Source organism: Micromesistius poutassou (genome assembly GCF_964030765.1).
Source record: "Micromesistius poutassou genome assembly, chromosome: 1".
Classification (NCBI taxonomy): Eukaryota; Metazoa; Chordata; class Actinopteri; order Gadiformes; family Gadidae; genus Micromesistius; species Micromesistius poutassou.
In genome coordinates, this window is record NC_140271.1 from 11,660,318 (window position 1) to 11,680,317 (window position 20,000).

The following is a 20,000-nucleotide window of genomic DNA, read 5'->3' on the forward strand; positions in this document are numbered from 1 at the left end:
TCTCTCTCTCTCTCTCTCTCTCTCTCTCTCTCTCTCTCTCTCTCTCTCTCTCTCTCTCTCTCTCTCTCTCTCTCTCTCTTTCCTTGCTTATAGAGCTAAATAGCCTGAATGTAAATGTGAAAGTAACACACGTGTACGTACAAATGCGCACACACAGGCAACACTATAGTTTGGTGTGGGTGATTATTTGGGGATTGGCTGAGGCACCTTTAGAGGGCGACACTTCCCGGTACATGAGTGGGATTTCCTACATATTGCGGGATTCAAATTAAACTGCTGATAAAAACCTGCTTAAAATGCTGTGTGACCTCCTCATAATCACCAACCAACATTCTCGTTGGTATTCGACTTTTTTTCATACATCGGACAAAATTTCAGACTCAAAACTTTTTTATTCCAAGTTTATGTTTTGGGAATGACACAATGAAAAACATGATCTTTTAAAAATGTAACTGTATCAAAAAGCAGAACTGGCCAAATTAGCACATTTTCTCATATTTCAAACTTCACATGACGTGTGCTCCCACTCTATTTATAGAAGGGATGGCCAGGCATTTGCCCATAAGGGGTCGGAGCGATACACTTGTCTACAGTGATGCGACGGGGATCCCAGACGCAGTCCTCCTCCATGCCGCTCTTCGTCATGCCGCAGTCCGGGGGGCACCAGGCAGTGTCGTAAACCTGCCCGTACCGGCCATCGTGCCAGGTCTTCTGGCGAGGATGGCCCTGATAGTTAATCTTAATCACGTTCCCCACTTTGACCTTCACCCTGAACACCACCCGCTGTGAGTCAGGCAGCATAGGGTCGATGGGATACCTGCTGGCCTTGTTCAGGTCACGGCTGAGATAGACGCCACGGCCCAGCATCCCATCCATGGACTGGCGGAATCCCTCTCTCAGGATGGCCTTTGCAATGGTCTTGGTGGTGCCGTGGTACATGATGTAGGTCTTATTGCAATTTGGCTGTTCATGGCCAATTTTCTCAACTCCATATGGAAGCTCAAAGTCATCTTCCACCCACGAGTAAGTCTGGTGATGGTACATTTTGGAATAGAAATGTGCCTGCAAAACACATCACATCAAAACACAGGCATAGTCATTAGAGACTGTTGAAGGAATCAATACAAGAGACGTTGCCTTGCAGAGCAAGAGTACAAAACATGTGGAGGTATACTTTCACTTTTGAATACTTTTTGCTTGTTAACAGCAGGGATAAACAGGAATTCTATTTTTAATCTCTGAATCAACCCAAGCACCCGTGCACGCACACACACAGACACACCCACACAAACACACAGCCACACAAAGACACACACACACACACCTATGACCAGTAAGGATGACCTTATAGTTAAATTACAAAAGGGAATTTTTTTATAATAATAATAATAATAATAATAATACATACAAAATAATACAAAAAATAATACTACAAAAAGAGAATATATTTATTTATAAAAGATAGAATGGATCAAATCACAACAACGTAGTATAGAAACATACAATTAAATGAAAATACACTGAGGAAGGGGGGAAAGGAGATTACTGAGAAACTTCCGTAAAAGAAAAGTGTGCCATTTTTGATAGAAGTTATTCCCTGACCTGGGTGGTATGACCTTTTCCAGTTTAGTGCAGGGTATGAGGTCTCTTTTCTTTCTGGTGGAAAATACAACTTTCTATTTAGGCCTACCTAAGAGGCATGCAGTTGTGAATGTGGTCTTTTAATCTTTTGAATAGCTTTTTCCAGACTACATTTTACATAATTGCCTACATATTTATCAAAAACAATGCTATGCACAAATAATTGCTCCCGCAATGCAAAAGAAAAACTAATTTCTGGTGCCAAAAGAATACAGATAACTTACCTGTGGGTTAAACCAGACCTGCAAAGTGTGTGGGTAGAGTGTGAATGACTATGAGCTGGGTTAATCCGATTATTATATGTGAGACGTGGCTTGGCGTTTGTTTCACTTTCATTTCCTTGTAACTTTTTTTTACTCCTCAAACTTTCGAACAGGAGGCGGGGCAGAGGAAGCACACAGAGAAACATCTGGTTCCAAGGTCTTTATTTTGTCAAATACAAAGCAAACATGTAGTAGCAGTCATTGCTGGCAATGAAATTCCAGTGTTCTAAGCCAAGTTCTCCTCGACAGTGCAGATACTAAGTAGAAAATACAATAAAGTAGATACAATGGAATAAGAATAAAATAAAGTAAAACTAACGAGAGTGACAAAATAGTTATATATACTGTATGTCCAGTCAGTAGTATACATAGTGCCTAAGTTCAAAGTTATTTTGTGCGTGTTCAGGGAGGGGCATGGTGGGGTGAGTGGGGCACAGTCCAGAGTTCAATAGTCTTATAATTTGTTCTAATCATCGCTCTCAATCGTTCTCATTGTTTGTGGGAAGAAGCTGCCCTTGAACCTAGTGGTTTGTGTGCGGATTCTCCTTGTCCGGGTGAGAGAGGGCAGTGCGTAGGGCGAGGGAGATGGGGTCCTCTGAAGAGCCTGTTTGGCCTGTAAGCTAAATGTATCGGGTCCAGGGAGTCAGTCAGTGAAGAGGTGCTGTCGACTTGACCAGCAGCTCCAGGCACGTCATGATGACGGATGAGAGTGCTAGGGGGCGGTAGTCATTTCAACCAAGGGCTTTCGCTTTCTTGGGGACAGGGACAATGGGGGTCCTTTTGAAACATGTGGGGACTACAGACTGATGCAGGGATGTGTTGAAGATGTATGAATACGTCTGCCAGCCCGTCTTGAGTACTCCAGGCCAGGGGGCCATTTCTGGTGCCAGGTACTCTTTTCTGCTTTTTGCTGTTTTAAAGGATTTATACACCTCTGCCTAGATGTTTTCAGTGGGCAGGGGTCCTGGTCCATTTGTATATCCACAGGAGCGCTGTTATCCTCAAAGCGTGTGTAGTATGTGTTCAGCTCGTCTGGGAGAGATGCAGACGTTCAACATTGTTGGTCCCTTCCCTTGATAATCCTTAATAGTCTTTAATCCTGGACCACATGTGTTTGAAACATCAGAAACTTGAGAGAGACTCTGAGAGACTCAGAGAAAATGTGGCTTTTGATAAATGGTATATGTTACAAAACTGTGAGACATGATAATATATTGCAGGTAATATAATGTCTAATTACACCCCGCATTCAAACCATCTGAGCTACTGATGGGCAAAATAGCCTAACGAGCACATTACATGACATGTACATTACGAATATAGTTAACTCTTGTTCTAACCTAACGAACACATATAGTCAGCTATTTTTTCAGGTCAAGGCCTGAGCCGGAGGCCGCATATCCCAACTATGGGAGATGTTGGAGACTCATACAATGCACCACACATTCGCAAGAACAGGAGTCAGTCTGCTGATAACATTCGGCCACAGCTCAGGGTCAAGATACCCCTCGAGAAGCCCTCGCAGCTTGTTAGGAGAAACACAGAAGACACTCATAAAGACATCAGAGCCCGGAGGCTCAAGGTCAAGCTAAACATCCAGAAACACACACACCTCGAAACGCACACACCTCGTTGGGAGGGAAAATACAGCATAAGACTGCATCACACAGGAACACCTCATGCTCTTCTGAAGCAGAACTTCCACAGAGGCGAAGCTCCAGATGACCTCAGCGCTGTTAGGGAAATATTCGATCTCTCACGCTTTATGAATCAGTATTACCTTTGCTACTTTACTCAATAAATCCAAGGCCCTCGTGCTGACAGACTTTATTACCTCTCCGTCTCATTTTATCTGGTCAAGTAACTAGACAGACTGTTTTTCCCATTACTACATGTACATGGTGAACCGCGACTTTTATCAGAAGAGTCAAACAAGACCACCGGTGCATATGTTTGTTAGCGTGGGTGGACCTATAGCCCTGCTACAACAGGAACATTATCATGTATACTCTTGTGTTACCCTTTACATCGATTTAATTAATGCTTTGTTATTTCTCCCTTGCAGCTCATTTGAGGAGCCTCATTATTATGATCTATATTCAACGACCAGGTGAGAGTAGTATATCATATATATAAAGTATACCACCATTCATGCCTTCCAAAAGGTTATCACTGTCACTGTTAGCCACTCAAGCTACAAGTTCATACCTTTCGTATCACTTTAGTTTCTCTATAAATTCTGGCTTTGTGGAAAGCTATCTAACAGGATATAATCAGATTAGTAGGTGGAGGAAAAAAGGGGAAATTCCTCCACCCACTCATTTTAGGAATCCATGTTGATCCATTTAGGAATTTGTTGCATGGAAAACTTTAAGAGATTCATGTGGTGAAGTTGGGTGGAGTAGGCGAGGTCTAACTGCCAAAACGAACAGGAATTTAGGATTGGGATTGTTGACGGTGAGGGGGGGGGGGCGATTGGGATTGTTGACGGGGGAGAGGGGGGATCGGGATTGTTGACGGTGGACGGGGGCGAACGCGTCTCCGATTTTTTTTGCCGTGAGAAATTGGATGTGTGGCGTGTGAGCGTGTGTAAGCAGGCAAAAGCATGTGTCACACAGTGAAACCGTGAGAGTTGGCAGCTCTGTGTTATTTTACAATAGAAGTAGACTGTGTATATGTGTTTTCTACCTGAATATGCATTTTAGGTCTGGATTTGCTTTGGGGCCTGTCTAAAACTGTAACATAAAAACTGTACTCAGTTCAAAATCCCAAGATGCCTTGAATCACAAGATGATTATTACTTGTAAAAATGATTTTGTTTCATTAGACCCCTGATGTGTCTTCATCTGTCTCATTGTATGATTGCCACAGTTGAATAGTAGTTTTAGACAATTGATTTCCCACAAAACGTGATGTCTACAGCTGGTTCTATCTGATTCAAACTCTTAACTGGCTGTGCAACTGTGTGAAAAACAATTCCTCATCGTCTTCTGTTGTCCTTTTGGTTGCAGTATCAAGTGATGAGGTTACCAGCTTTATATCCCACACATTGCAGCATGGCTCTCCTCTAGGGTCCGTTGGCCACAGATGGGTTTTCGGAGCCGTGGTTCATGGAGGTCCTCACCCACCAGCAGTCTCTTTCTGATCAAATCATGACTAATACAAACAGTTGGGGAGATATCCCCAACTGTTTATACTATACACCAACAACTGCTCCAGCTCTCACCCTGGTAGGCATTTAATTGAGTTTGCGGATGATATAGCATTGGTCAGCCTCCTCCAAGGAGATGAGCAGGACCATGGCCCAGTACTGCTTTAGTTCCTTGACTGGTGTGAAAAACCCCATCTCCTGCTAAACACCTCAAAGACAAAAGAGATGGCTATTGATTTAAGGAGAGACAAAGCATTTCGTTCAACGATTATCCAAGGGCAGCCACTACAGTCTGTCCATGAGTATACTGTATCTGGGGGTGGTTTTAGACAACAAGTTGAAGTGGGAGCAGTACACAGAACTCATTCAGAAAAAAAGGACAGCAAAGGCTTTACTTTTTGAAAAAGCTGGTCTCATCTGATGTTGACTGTAAAATGGCTAAGATGTTCTACACTGCTTATGACATAATCTGCTGCTTTGACATAATCTGCTGGTTCGGCAGCACAGCAGAAGCACAGAAGAGTAGGCTTTCGAAAGTAGTGAACACTGCCAGGAAGCTGTTGGGTACTCATTTGAATAGTCTGGAACACACCTACAGAGAGAGAGAGAGAGTACTGAGTAAAGCAGACAACATTTTTGCAAATACAAAACACCCACTTTTCACCACCATTGAACTAACCCTAACTATTACCCTCAGGTGGCAGGTGGCTTTTCTCTCTTTTCAATTATTTTTTATTAAACATCAGTGATGAGCATAACAGCAGGAGTAGACAGGAATTCAATTGTTTGTCTCTGAAACCACACATGCATTCACAGACACACCACCACACACGCAAACATCCACACACATAAACACCCACACAATGACAAACACACCTCTGACCAGAAAGGATGACCTTACAGTTCAGTTACAAACAGTGATGCCAGTAGAATAATCTAACGCGTTACTATTTCCAAACCAGTAATGAAATTAAAGTTACTCATCCAAGTCACTGTGCGTTACTATTTTTGTCATTTTCCTTGGTAAAAATATATATTTTTGCTTTCTTCTTGCCTCTCGGCGAGTGAAAAAGTATCACTATGCGACAAGTGTCACGCAGACGCGCAGGGAGATTTTCGGCAGGGTGTGCGGGGGTGTGGGGGGTTACGGCAGGGGCGGAGCGGGGGGTGGCTTTCAGGACTGAAGCCCCGAATCTCACTTCAAAAGCCCTGGATCTTTTTTAAGCTTTTGAAGTTATGACAACCCTGACACCATGTTCCCTATACATTACATTAAGCCTTGTTACTGGGCAAATTGTCAACAACAAAAACCTTAATTTCCCTCAGACTATTTCAACACGCCACAACAAGAAAAGTAGAATTCCGCTAACAGATAGATTCATATACATTCTAAACTCTAAATTTTTAAAAGTGATTTAGGATTTGCCTATGTCCAGCAGGTCACCCTAAAATGGACTAGAATGCAGGAAATTGCATCTTAGAAATTCAAATTTTTTGGGGGGAGGACCCCCAGACCCCCCTCAGGGCTAAGCCCCGGATGTACACAAAGTCTGGCTCCGCCCCTGGGTTACAATCCAATAGAGTTGATAGAATTCTAAAGATACTATGTTACACAGGCTCTGTATTCTGCAGACCACTCTAGAACTTGTTCGTCGTTGTTGTGTCTGGCTTTGGGTTATGCTATGCGTATATAGGCGGAACTTCGCCTAAGGACAAATCTGATTGGCCAATTGAAGATAAATATTTTATTTTTTTTATAGAATCGTGAGTGACTTCCTAACCAAACAATTATACTCTGAACCTCATGTGTTTAAATTATTTAACCAAAACGATGTAGGTTTATTTGGTAAAACACATTATAATGCTGCTGTAGTCAGCCAGCCATGGTAACACTCAATGCACTTCTGCAGCCATTCGGACGGACCATGTATTGTGACTGAGAGCATCGTTTTGTGTCATTTAGAGGGAAAGATGGTGCGTTGTAGTGTTTGAGTCACCCCTCAAATGTTTCTAAATGTTAAAAAATAAATTAAATTAGCTGAATTGCTTTTAAGAAAAATAAGTATTATCTAGGGTAGTCTGAAAATATGCTGAATCGAGCAACTAAATTGCTAAATTGGCATTAGAGATGTCCCTTTCCGAAAACGCCACTAGTTGTCACTGTTTACCAGCATTAACCACGAGGTTATCTACAAAAAATAGCAGTTTCTTGTCTTTTATACTTATAGAACATCTGCCTCCCCCACATACTAATATTTTGTTTGTTATATGTTGTTAACATGATCAATAGTAGTAGTTAACATACAGTACACATGCAATCTCCAGAGTATGGCCTAACTCATCATTTATCAGGTAGGAAAATGGTTTGTTGATAGATCCAGTTATTGGCTATAACATTGGTGAAATTAAGTCTTATTACATAGAAAATACGCTTAGGAAATGTACATTCCATCTGTCCATGAGAAAAATGAGCCAGAGGCTGTTAAAAATCACAGTGAGGTAATTTATTCAGTTCAGTTCTAAGACATCACAATAGCAACACACTTTGACGCTGTGTTGTGCATCCACTTTCCTTGAGAAGGTTTAACGTGTTTTTGCTTTTCTTCAGCAGGTACAGACAGGTCCATTCTAAAACAGCTTTGCTCTTAATGTGCGTTCGGTGTGTTTCTGAATGTTGGTGATTCGACTTTTAACAATAACAAATTTAGTTTGGACAGTAGCTTACCAAAGTCCTTTATCAAATACATGAAGTCTGGTTTCCCAAAACACTGAAAAACGCAAATTAATCTTGGGGGGGAAATGTGGGGATAAAAACAACTTGCAATTTTACATATCCTTGAGGTGCCACTATTTGAAAAGTAAAGTGTTAAAGAAAGCTTCAAACCCGCGTTTTTGTTAGCACAGTTGTATATTTTACTGTTGTGCTTGCTGGTTTTTCTTCCTGCTACAACATTCACACTGATCCAGATTGACGCCATCGTTATTATACGCTTTTGCAAACTTTGCTGTTTCGTTCGTGTGAACCACTGAGATGGACGGTCCAACGCAGACCTGAAAGGAAAAGATTTGGGCAGAGCAGTAGTAGATGAGGCAGTGTTGTTGTAAGTCTTCTAGTGTTTTGGTGATATAAACCAGTGTGTGTTAGGAATTAACTGGTAACCTGGGTTACCTTTGGTCCACCATTGATGATAATATTCTTTTGACTTTTTTGAATTTAAGGACAGTAGTAAAGTTAAAAATCAAAAATATTTTCTTATAAAAAAACAAAAAACGAAATGCTCTTTCAACAAATTTCTTAATGCTTGTCTCTCAATGTTTCTCATTTATATTTTGAAAAAGATTTTGGTCGAATTTAACAAATTGATTAACAGCCAGTGTATTGTGGTTAGAAGCTGCAGACAGGGCCACAGCATCCAGTATGCATTCACAATACCCACTTAAAGACCCAGGAAGTGCATTCTCCCCTTTAAGATCTCTCAGAACATGTATGGTGGCTTTTTACAATTGGAGGCTTTCAACATAGTTTTCCTCTAAATGTGTGGTTCATTATGATGCAAAGATTGTATGTTTTTCACAAATGATAATATTCTAGTCATGTCATCATGGCATGCAAAATACCGATCAGAAAATACATACAGGGTTAGTTTGGCTTGGTGACCTGTTCAAACTGGCTAGTGAAGAAAAATAAGGATGCCCCACACAGTGAGCACAGATAGTTTGAAAGCGACACACAGAGAACCACACAGTGAACACTGCATTGATTTTGCCCACTTGTAAGACTTGTACATTAAAAACAAAAAAAACAGCAAACAGTTACTTACTAAGTATTAACAAGTGTGCTAGTGTGAAAATGCTATGGCAGTTAGTGAGTGGCAAACACACAGTCATTATGCCCAACAAATCTCAATACAAACACAAGTCACCCGTCAATGTAGAAAACCTGTTAGCCGCGAGATACTTGTCGTGCTTACCAGGCTGTGGTTATATTGGCAATGTAGCGACAAAGTAGTGCTAATAATGCTAACGCTAACTACGTCTCTGCACGTCATCAGCCGTACGGCCCTGAGGACAGAAACTTCTGCTCATATGCTATTTTCTGATTTAACAAAACAGTGGAGATGAAAGAAAACAAAAAGCCTTTTATTTAGCTTTTCTTTGCCTCTTTAATTCCTTCTAATGTTTGAGAGGTAATCACTCGCCCTGTAGGTGTTTTGGGACAACATTTGGTTTTGTTTGTGTGTTGATTTGGGTCTCGGTGTTGTGTTGTGGTGCTGGTGACGTTCATATGAAGTATTATGCCTGTGCTGGGGTGAATATATTTATATATATATATAATATATCTACTAAATATCTACATGCTAACTCTGCATCAGTCTCCTTTCTGACAGCCTACTGTATTGAGCTGTCGCTTGCTGTCCCCCCCCGCCCCTACCGAATATGTACAATAGAATTTCCACAAACTCATATACTGTACAGGTCTTTTTACATCGTCTTTTCCTCACTTTTTTATTTTTCTTGTTGAAAAAAAGAAATTAATTCATGACAAGGTTGAAAGAAGCTTTCCTCCGCAACTCACATTCTTCAAACCAAACGAACCGCCGGGTACATCCGTCCGCACATTCAACTCTTCTGGCCATTGCATACGAGCCAAGCATCTGGTGGGGCTGGGGGGAGGGGTGGGGGTCTGTTCCGTTCTGGTCCTCCCCCATACAGCTTGTGTACCTGACAGCGTTGGTTTCACCGTGGCATCACCGTGGCATCACCGCGTCTCCGCCACTCCGTTTTAAACCGGGACATTCACGTTTTAAGAAGACGGCCACTTCCTAAATTCTGTGAAGGAATAAAAACAAAAGCACAATACGACACCACAGTTGGTTCTGCTGGTGAGTTTGGGAGCGGCATCAAGGTTCAGAGTTCAGCTGCTCATTAAAAGTGTCCCGAGGCTGAGAATCGATGCTGCATTCCATTTCTGGAAAATTCTGTGTTTTGCCTTTTTTACGCTGATGCTCGATCATATCATCTTGGGATTTGTCCGTGTTTACCCAAAGATGCTAGTCTTCTAACACCCGTCTCGGTAAGCATGGAGGTGTGTATGTGCGCATTACAGTGTCTGGATGTCACCACGTGAACCGGCCAGGTATTTACACGCTTTCCCGTTGCCCCCGTTCTGATCGGAGCGCAATCTGTGAAGACCAATGAGTGGAGAGGGGGCGGGACGTCTGTGGGTCCCCTCCCCCTTTCCGCTGACACAACCACCAGCATGGCCTGGTGGTGCCATGCCATGTTTCACCGCCTGCGTGGAGGGACAAAGAGGCGGCATCGGGGGGGGGTCCCTGGTGGAAGGATGGATGGATGTGTGGAGGGTTGAATGGCCGACAAAGTGGATGGGTTTGGGGGGGCGGGTGTGTCTTCAGGGGATGGGGGAGGGAGCGCAGGGGGAGGAGGAAGAGGAGGAGGAGGAAGGGGCGGGCGACGGAGTGCCCGTGCTGCCGCCGCTCAGGGGCGCGTCCCCCGCGTCGCGGTCCTTCCTGCCTCTCCTCCTCTTCCCCCCGGCCCCCGCCAGCCCGTCGTCCCCTCCCTTGCCTCCCCCGGCGCCCTGGCCCTCCAGGCCCTCCGAGTTCTCCAACATCTCCTGGATGAGGGGCGGCATGGATCCCGGGATCTCCATCTTCAGCGTGATCACCCTCTCCGCTCCTGGGGGAAAAAAACAGTGCAAAAAGACCCCTTGAGCATGTGACGCCCGAGACAAACGCTGTGTGCTGATTGGCCAACCGTGAAGGTTCGTTCACACAAGTGATTGTTGCCATTTTCAGACTCCCGGATATCTATATTATCTAATACTATAATATTATCTGTATAATCTTTATCTATATAATAAGCTTTGTGTCCCTCCGGATGAAATCATGAATCCTAAACGCAGGACAAGTAACACAACAACACAACACAACAAGTAACGACTCGGAGTGGTGGTTCTCGGCCACGGTTGAGAAGGAATTGGCGGGAAGAAACTTTGCCTTCACAAGAGGCAAGCCCCTCCCTCCCACACTTGCGCAAGTGTTTTGAAGTTTGCGCACAGTAAGGTGTGATACGCGTGTCTTACCCTTGACGCTGATGCTCCGGAGGTCGGTGATCTTCATCAGCATCTTGGGGAACATACTGGGCTTGTCCGGCCTCCGTCTCCTCACGTAGATCTACAGACGGCAGAAGAGGATCGGGGCTTTAGAAGGATTTCTTGTGACTGGCTGGTCACGCAACTTCTTTGTAAATAACAAGTAGCCTGTTTCCTTGCAGGTGTTAGTGCATACAAGGCTGGAGGCTTGCTTAAGCATCATGTTTACGCTACTGTTAAATAATAGTCTGTTCAGGTGTGAAATCCACAGCCATTTCCTTTATTACATTTACATTTACATTTAGGGCATTAAGCAGATGCTTTTATCCAAGTTACCAAGTTAGCCACTTACAATTACAAAATTACAAAATGTACAAAAGTACATTTTCTCAAAAGAAAGAGAAACAACCATATACCGTTGTCCTTAGAGTAAGGATGTTCATAGAACCAAGTGCCAAGCACGTACAATCTCTAGGTTAACCCATTTCCCGTATACAACGAAGCTAGCTAGGATAAGATGCTACACAATGCTAAGGGCTATTTTTAAGTACAACATACATTAAGTGTGCACATTAAGTGCCTATTAAATATAGAGTGTAGTACCTTCAGCGCCTCCAACAAGGGCTCCTGAAGAATGTCCACCTTATCGGACTGCTCCAGGTCCTGTCGGTCTGCACACACACACACACACACACACACAAATTAATTAGAATGTGGCAAATTAACAATAGCCGTTCATCCAACCTTTTATTTCCCTATGTTGTTGTTTTTCCTTATTGTCTCTGAAGCGTCAGTACCTCCGCACAGCAGGCAGATGGCGCTGAGCAGGCCGGTCTCGGCGTCGTCCATCTCCAGGGGCAGCAGCTGGCTGGCGAAGGAGAACACCAGGTCGGTGAGCGGCCCGAAGCCTGCGTTGTGCATCTGGGTCCGGTTGAGTGTGAGGCCGTCTGAGAACGTCATGGTGTCCTGGTCCGGCGTGTAGCGCGTGCAGATCCGCAGGATCTGGGGGAGGGGGGGGGGGGGGGGGGGGGTTGAAGAGGTAAGTGGGAGGCACCTGATAGATAATGGCGCTGGAAGACGGTTTGCGTAGAGGACGGGGGGGTTCAAGCGTAGTATGGATCACAGCTGGCTCATGCATAGTCGGCGTGGGAGCTGGCTACTGTTTAGTGAGCATTCATGGTAATAGAATAGTGAGCAAGGCAGAGGGCTTTAACATAGCATAACACATTGTTATAACATAATTTGCAATAAAGCTGATTACATTTAGGGCATTTAGCAGACGCTTTTGTCCATAAGAGACTTATGGTTCATACACACATTCACACACCGATGGCGGAGTCAACCATGCAAGGCGACATCCAGCTGGTCGGGAGCGTGTGAGGTGTCTTGCTCAGGGAAACCTCGACCCTCGAGGGGAGCCAGGGATCGAACTAGCAATCTTCCGGTTACAAGGGCTCTACTTCCTGAGCTAAGCGGACCCCGCTATAATCTATGATTATTGCATTGTGTTAACATAGAACACGGCTAATCCAGTTGACACTTATACAACGGTTAAGAGTTATCCCTTTAAGGCACGGTGGTTGTGGCTTTGTGTGCTTACAAAAATGGTAAATGGACTGTATTTATACAGCGCTTTTCTAACCAGCGGCCACTCAAAGCGCTTTACAATATTGCCTAACATTCACCCATTCATGCACACATTCACACACTGATGGCGGTGTCAACCATGCAAGGCGACAGCCGGCATGTCGGGAGAAGTTAGGGTTATGTGTCTCGCTCAGGGACACCTCGACACCTCAAGCTAGGAGGAGCCGGGGATCGAACTGGCCACCTTCTGATAGCCAGTCAGCCCGCTCTGCGCTCTACTCCCTGTGCCTATGCCACCCATAAAAACCAGAACACACGAATAACATAATAAAGAGATGGGAGGCCCACCAGGATGTCAAGGCAGGCGGCCTTGAGCAGGGTGATCTGGTCGGCGATGGTGAGCGTGGTGAAGCCCGGCAGCTGCTTGGCGAACTCCACCGTCTTGATGATGCACTTGGTGGACAGCTCGCTGAACTTGTCCCACAGGTTGACGTCCAGAGCCACGCGGTGCTCCGCGCTGTTACTCTGAAAGGGATCGAACACTGTTGATTTTTTTTCCCGTTTTCTCCCGAACCTCTTGAATGTTCACCTAAACTCACGCATTGCCTCCTCCCTTACCCCCCACACACCCCCTCTTACGCACTTATTGTATGTTGTACATCCTGGCACTTAATGTACGCATTTATTGTATGTTGTTTGTCATGGCACTTAAAAATAGTACTTAGCATCATGTAGCGTCTTAGCCTAGCTATCTTTGTTGTAAACGGGGAATGGGTAAACCTAATGATTGTTAGTGCTTGGCACTTGGTTCTATGAACATCCTTACTGTACCGACAGAGATATATTGTTGTTTCTCTTTCTTCTGACCAATCCCCTTTCCCCTTTCCCAGATCGAAAGCCTGAACGAACACACACACACACACACACGCACACGCCCACGCCCACGCCCACACACACACTCACACACACACATCCACGCGGCCCCCCTCACCGTGGTGTATTTCCCGAGTTGGCAGAGCGAGGGGAAGGTCTCCTGGTGCGCCCGTCGGACACGCTCGATCATCTTTTCCTCCTCGGCGGTGAGGACGTACACCTCGGACGGCTCGGCGCGCTTCTCCTCCTTCTTCTTCTTGGCTCGGTCGTTTCTCACCGCTGTGGGGGGGGGGGGGGGGGGGGGAGAGAGACCGCATGCACTGTCAGCGGCCTGAAGGTCTGACGGACGGGTCCACGATGTGTGGCGTGTGATGTTTTGAGGGAGGACCACACCGCGACACCCCGAGCAGATCGGTTTTCCGTTGGGGCGACCTCTCCCTCTCTAGGGTGAACACACGCTGGCCACCAAGGCGTTGGTTTATCAATTAGATTGTGAATTTGCAGGTATCCTCCGTGTTCAATGGAAGACGACCACTGCTTAATGAGAAGAAGCCTTTTTTCTTTTTCACTCGACTACTTGAATTGTATTTTGTTGAGGATGGTAAGGAAACCCCACTTCTTAAACAGCCCATAGTGTGTATTACTAGCAGGAGTCCTCTCTGTGGGAGCATGGCACTGCATTGGCTAAGCAACACCCAATGGGACACCTCACAGCCACTAGAGGGGGCCGTAGGCACAGGTTAAGAGAGGGAGTACAGAGTTGGGAGGGAAACTGGGAGATGCACACGCTCACACACTCTAATACACACACACACACACACACACACACACACACACACACACACACACACACACACACATACATATATATATAGACATATATATATATATGTTTGTATGTATTTATGTACGTATATATTTAAATATATGAAAATATATATACAGTATATGTAAATATATGAATATGTATATATATATGTTTATATTTGCATATGTATACATTAATAGGTATGAAGGACCAGGGTACTCACACTCCTTGGACATGCCCACGTCGAGGCACTTCTGCAGACGGCAGGACTGACACCGGTTGCGGGTCACCTTGTTGATGACGCACATCTTCTCCCGGTGGCACGTGTACGCCATGTTCTTCTGGATGCTGCGCCGGAAGAAGCCCTGGGAGGAGGAGAGGAGAGGCCCGCAGTCAGATACTACAGCAGGACACTACAGCCAGACACTACAGCCAGGACACTACAGCCAGACACTACAGCCAGACACTACAGCAGGACACTACAGTCAGACACTACAGCCAGACACTACAGTCAGACACTACAGCCAGACACTACAGCCAGGACACTACAGCAGGACACTACAGCAGGACACTACAGTCAGACACTACAGCCAGGACACTACAGCCAGACACTACAGTCAGACACTACAGCCAGACACTACAGCAGGACACTACAGTCAGACACTACAGTCAGACACTACAGTCAGACACTACAGCCAGACACTACAGCCAGACACTATAGCCAGACACTACAGTCAGACACTACAGCCAGACACTACAGCCAGACACTACAGTCAGACACTACAGCCAGACACTACAGCAGGACACTACAGTCAGACACTACAGCCAGACACTACAGCAGGACACTACAGTCAGACACTACAGCCAGACACTACAGCAGGACACTACAGCCAGACACTACAGTCAGACACTACAGCCAGACACTATAGCCAGACACTACAGCCAGACACTACAGCAGGACACTACAGTCAGACACTACAGTCAGACACTACAGTCAGACACTACAGCCAGACACTACAGCTGGACACTACAGCAGGACACTACAGTCAGACACTACAGCCAGACACTACAGCAGGACACTACAGCCAGACACTACAGCCAGGACACTACAGTCAGACACTACAGTCAGACACTACAGCCAGACACTACAGCAGGACACTACAGTCAGACACTAGTCAGACACTACAGCAGGACACTACAGTCAGACACTAGTCAGACACTACAGTCAGGACACTACAGTCAGACACTACAGCAGGACACTACAGTCAGGACACAACTGCCAGGACACTACAGCATCGGAACTCATGCTGATTTGTTTGGATTTTGTTTGTAAGAGAGAGCAATAGAGATCCAATATATTTACACATAAATATATTAACACACATATATATACATTCGCTCATTATCCATTACATAAAGCAGCATATATACATATGTGTGTATATATATATTTATAGATATATATATTAAGTACATTATATTAAGTACATTTGGTATGAATGATAATGTGTGTGTTCTATTTGATCATCTTATCTAACTTCAATTGGAGTGGATTTACAATAAATACATTTTTTTATATACATTTCTTTTATCGTTGCCCAGCCCTAATATACACGCACATATATATAGATTTACACACATCTATATATATGCTGCTTTATGTAAGGGATAATGAGCCCTCACATTGACCTCAATTGCACACACACACACACACACACACACACACACACACACACACACACACACACACACACGTGCAACGCAAATACATTATTGTTAGACGACTGGTTGTGTAAGTACTGTGTGTGTGTGTGTGTGTGTGCGTACGCAGAGCTGATCAAAGTAAAGAAGCTTAGCAGGCTAACAGGCACCAGAAAGGTACTGACCTCTAAACCAAGAGGTCTCTCTCTCTCTCTTAACCCCTCTCTCTCTCTCTCTCTCTCTCTCTCTCTTAACCCCTCTCTCTCTCTCTCTCTCTTTCTCTCTTAACCCCTCTCTCTCTCTCGCTCTCTCTCTCTCTCCTGTGTATATAGGACCTTTTTATATATGCCTTTACTTGTATGTAAACAAACACCCACACACACACACACACAGACGCACGCACACGCACACACACACACACACAGTGCGACGGGGCCCACCTTGCAGCCCTCACAGGCGCTGACCCCGTAGTGGTAGCCTGAAGACTTGTCCTGGCACACGAAGCAGGGCTTGTAGACACGGGGCGGGGGAGGCGGCGAGGAGGGGCTGGGCACCAGGAGGTCCTCCCCCGAGCTGGTGCTCCCCGTCTCCACTGCTACAGTCAAAGGGGGAGGGGGGGACACACAAGTTACAATGTGGAGCGCCTGAGAGAGGGACCAAGCATACGGCTGAACCTCAGGAACCCGTCCACACGGAGCCTGACACCAGGTCCCAGGGTGGATAAGATTAAAAAAAACAGACGTATGCGTTTTCGTGTTAGGATTCGTGTGGCATTTTTTTATTATTTATTTTATTATTATTATTTTTATTATTATTTTATTATCATTTTTTTATTATCGTGCAAAACAATGGCAGCTTTCCTTTGCATGGTGGTGGGAACATATGCTACTTTGTGGTGGTGAAAAACCCAAACATGCATACATGCTCAATTAGCTATGTATGCATTATCTGTTGAGGCAGCTAACTGCAACCCAGCTCTCTTTAGCTTTGGATTCACTGACTCTTAGTGTCCACAAAGGTACACAAATCTGCATTGCCACTGTTTTAATTGGTTATGGCATGAGAGCGGAGCTGCCAACTCTCACACATTGAGCGTGAGAGTCACTCTTCACACACTCTCACACCACACCTCCTATTTCTCACTCAGATGACCTACGATTTCGCAAACCCTTTCAATATCACAACCTCGTATGTAATCATGCAATCCACGCCCAAGCCTGGGTTAGAACTGTGCAGAGCTCCCAGAAATCGGATTAAATACTGCTTTCAGGGCATTCAGTGGGACCGTTGACTTGGGTCCGGTCTTGCTCATAACGTCACACATAAAGTCACATACAACGTACAATAGTGATCATTGACCACCTGTACATTTTTTACAAATTGGTGTAAGTAGTCATGTCTTTAGCGCTTTGTGGCAACCCTGAACGGGCCCCAAACAAACGCGCCGCTCAAATCTCACTCCCAAGGTTTTCAGTAAACTTGGCAGCCCCCCTGGCCTGAGATTTAACGTTATCAGCCGTGTTTTTGAGTTCCATGAGGTCAAAGGAAAGTCACGCTAGTAACGCAGTGGTACGGGTGAAGCAACAACACGCAGAGGTACTTTTGCGAAATACAGGGCGAGGACATGAGGTAGGCAGCCGTAGATCACACATGGGCCAAGGAGGAAGACACTCCAGCACATGGAAATGAGTCAGAGAGGCTTGACCAATCTCTACATTTCTGTACACATGGACAACGGCTCTTCTCTAAAAAGGCCACACTCGAGGAAAGAAGTGGAGACAGTTCGAGCTCCTTTGAGTTGAAATTGATAGAGAGACATAGAGGAAGATGGTGGTGTAGTCAGAGGGAGAGAGAGAGGGAGAGAGAGAGAGAGAGAGAGAGAGAGAGAGAGAGAGAGAGAGAGGGGGGGGGGAGATAGAGAGAGAGAGAGAGAGAGAGAGAGAGGGGGAGATAGAGAGACGGAGAGAGGATAGAGAGAGAGGAAGGCCAAGGGAGAGGTAAAGGTGGATTTACGAAGGGTAGCTGAGATGAAATATGGAGGGTGGAGGGATGAACTAAACAAAGAACGCACAAGAATATCTCGGGTCTAATCGTGTAGTGGGCTGAGCATGCTCAGTGTACGTGTACATAATCCTGAGGATGGAGGATGGTCTGTCTGTGTGTCTTTGTCTTTGTTTGAATACACAGTGTAAGCCAGTAACCTTGTGTATTCAATGAAACCACCAAGGTACTATGCATTATGTATAGACACACACAGAAACAACTAAACACACACACACTCACATACATGCAAACATAACAACAGGAAAGAAAAGCTCACAAGGACTCACAGATGTACATAAACACAGGACACATAAGACCACATCTGAACACACACTCGCAGAAACATCTGAACATTCACATTCACACATCTGACAATATGCAGTGCTTAACTTCCATCCCTGGGACGGCATGGCCCAAACATTCTGTGTGTGTGTGTGTGTGTGTAGTTGTGTAGGTGTGTGTGCGTGTGTGTGTGTGTGCGTGTGTGCACACATGCGTTCATGCATACGTGCGTGCGTGTGTGCGTGTGTGTTTCTAGCCGACCAGGTGGAGCTGTTGTAAAATGCCCTGTTTAGAATGCAGAGAGACTTCCAGAGAAACTTCTGACTGTGTCATCAAAACACCACCGAGTCTTAGCACCCCCTAACCTCCCCCCACCCCCCACCCTCCTGTCTCCGCCCACAAGTTTCCAGATTTCTTCAATTGCGTATTAAGGGTGGAGACGGACCCTCCCAGTGTGTCCTCACAGTTCTGTCCTAATCGCTCTGTAATCCGCCGACCTCCTTTGACATTGCTTATTTATATTATGAAAGAGCACACAGGGCGTCTGAGGGAAATTACACTTAGAGTACGATTCTACTTGTACGTCGGCTGGGATATAATTCTGTCCTGGGGCACCATACTTTTACTTCAGTCTGTTCAAAAGCACGTATTTGACTGAATGGCCTTTGTTGTTTTCACGAAAAGGCCTCTTCAAACAAGCTAGCAATATTAAAAAGGACTTTATTTTTCGACTGAATTTGATTCTTCTCTTCAACCGATATTCACGCTCTGAATTAAAGCTTTGTGAGGCAGGCAACTTGAGACTTGATCTCGTCTCGCGGTGTACACCTGCCCAGGGGCCGGTCGGGCAGCAGCACAACACAAGAGGCAGATCACAAAGTACTCTGCCCTAAACAATAGCCCAACTTAAATGCAATTTAACGGGAGACAAAAACTAATACACGAATACTCGAGTACTAGACTGTGTATCGATTAGAGTTTTTTGGTATTCCCGTCATCCCTCATGCAGATCCGTGAACACTGGATTCACTCTATTAATGAACTTGTTGAGCCGTCTTCTCTGCGGGGAGAGGCCTCCCGTAATCCTTCATCCCGCTCATGATCGTGTTTCGACTCCGTCGCAGCACGGAGAGGAGGGGCGATCCACAGACGGCTCTGTTGTCAGAGACTTGTTCCTTGAGCAAGACATGGTTGGACACAATGATAAACAGACCGTGATCAAGCGATAAGGGGAAAGAAACCAGTTGTCTTTCTCTGTAGGGATCCTTTCCATCATGATAGAATATAGCCCTAACTTTTCAGTGGCAAAAAATCGGACTTGCATGGACACACTGCTAGTGCCCCCAAAGGATTACATTGTAGGCTGTTTTCGCAGACTACTGCTGCAGCGTTCCTGCTAATTTCTTGACCAATCTCAAAGATTGCCGTCCGCATTGGTCCCTTACACCCAAAGCGATGGTTGAAAACTCACAGTTTATACTTGAAGTGTAATTTGTTAGAATCACACAGCATACGTTTACTTTAATTACTTTAATACTTTTA

At 45.1% G+C, this 20,000-nt stretch overlaps 2 protein-coding genes across 4 annotated transcripts in view; both read right to left on the reverse strand.

Annotated features, from left to right (window-relative positions):
• Window positions 1-372: 372 nt before the first annotated feature.
• Window positions 373-1,964, reverse strand: LOC311380507 (uncharacterized protein). 2 transcript variants are annotated; one of them, XM_084488395.1, is made up of 2 exons: window positions 1,866-1,964; window positions 373-1,062 (listed from the first exon to the last, which is right to left on the reverse strand). In XM_084488395.1, the coding sequence occupies exon 2, from the start codon at window positions 1,042-1,044 to the stop codon at window positions 529-531; it is 516 nt and encodes a 171-aa protein (XP_084344521.1). In that variant the 5' UTR covers window positions 1,045-1,062; window positions 1,866-1,964; the 3' UTR covers window positions 373-528. The 2 variants fall into 2 exon arrangements, with proteins under 2 accessions (XP_084344521.1, XP_084344522.1); XM_084488396.1 differs by lacking the exon at window positions 1,866-1,964 and adding an exon at window positions 1,603-1,762.
• A 5,573-nt stretch (window positions 1,965-7,537) lies between these two features.
• Window positions 7,538-20,000, reverse strand: part of rarab (retinoic acid receptor, alpha b) — a 22,464-nt gene continuing 10,001 nt past the window's right edge. Inside the window, exons 2-9 of one of the 2 annotated variants that reach the window (XM_084488389.1) lie at window positions 16,574-16,725; window positions 14,656-14,797; window positions 13,743-13,903; window positions 13,100-13,276; window positions 11,962-12,166; window positions 11,768-11,835; window positions 11,156-11,246; window positions 7,538-10,749 (exon numbers count right to left, since the gene is read on the reverse strand). In XM_084488389.1, the coding sequence (XP_084344515.1) occupies window positions 10,466-10,749; window positions 11,156-11,246; window positions 11,768-11,835; window positions 11,962-12,166; window positions 13,100-13,276; window positions 13,743-13,903; window positions 14,656-14,797; window positions 16,574-16,725 (1,280 nt within the window). In that variant the 3' untranslated portion in view covers window positions 7,538-10,465. Of the gene's footprint in view, window positions 10,750-11,155; window positions 11,247-11,767; window positions 11,836-11,961; window positions 12,167-13,099; window positions 13,277-13,742; window positions 13,904-14,655; window positions 14,798-16,573; window positions 16,729-20,000 lie in introns of both variants that reach the window. The other variant, XM_084488388.1, reaches the window with a different exon arrangement.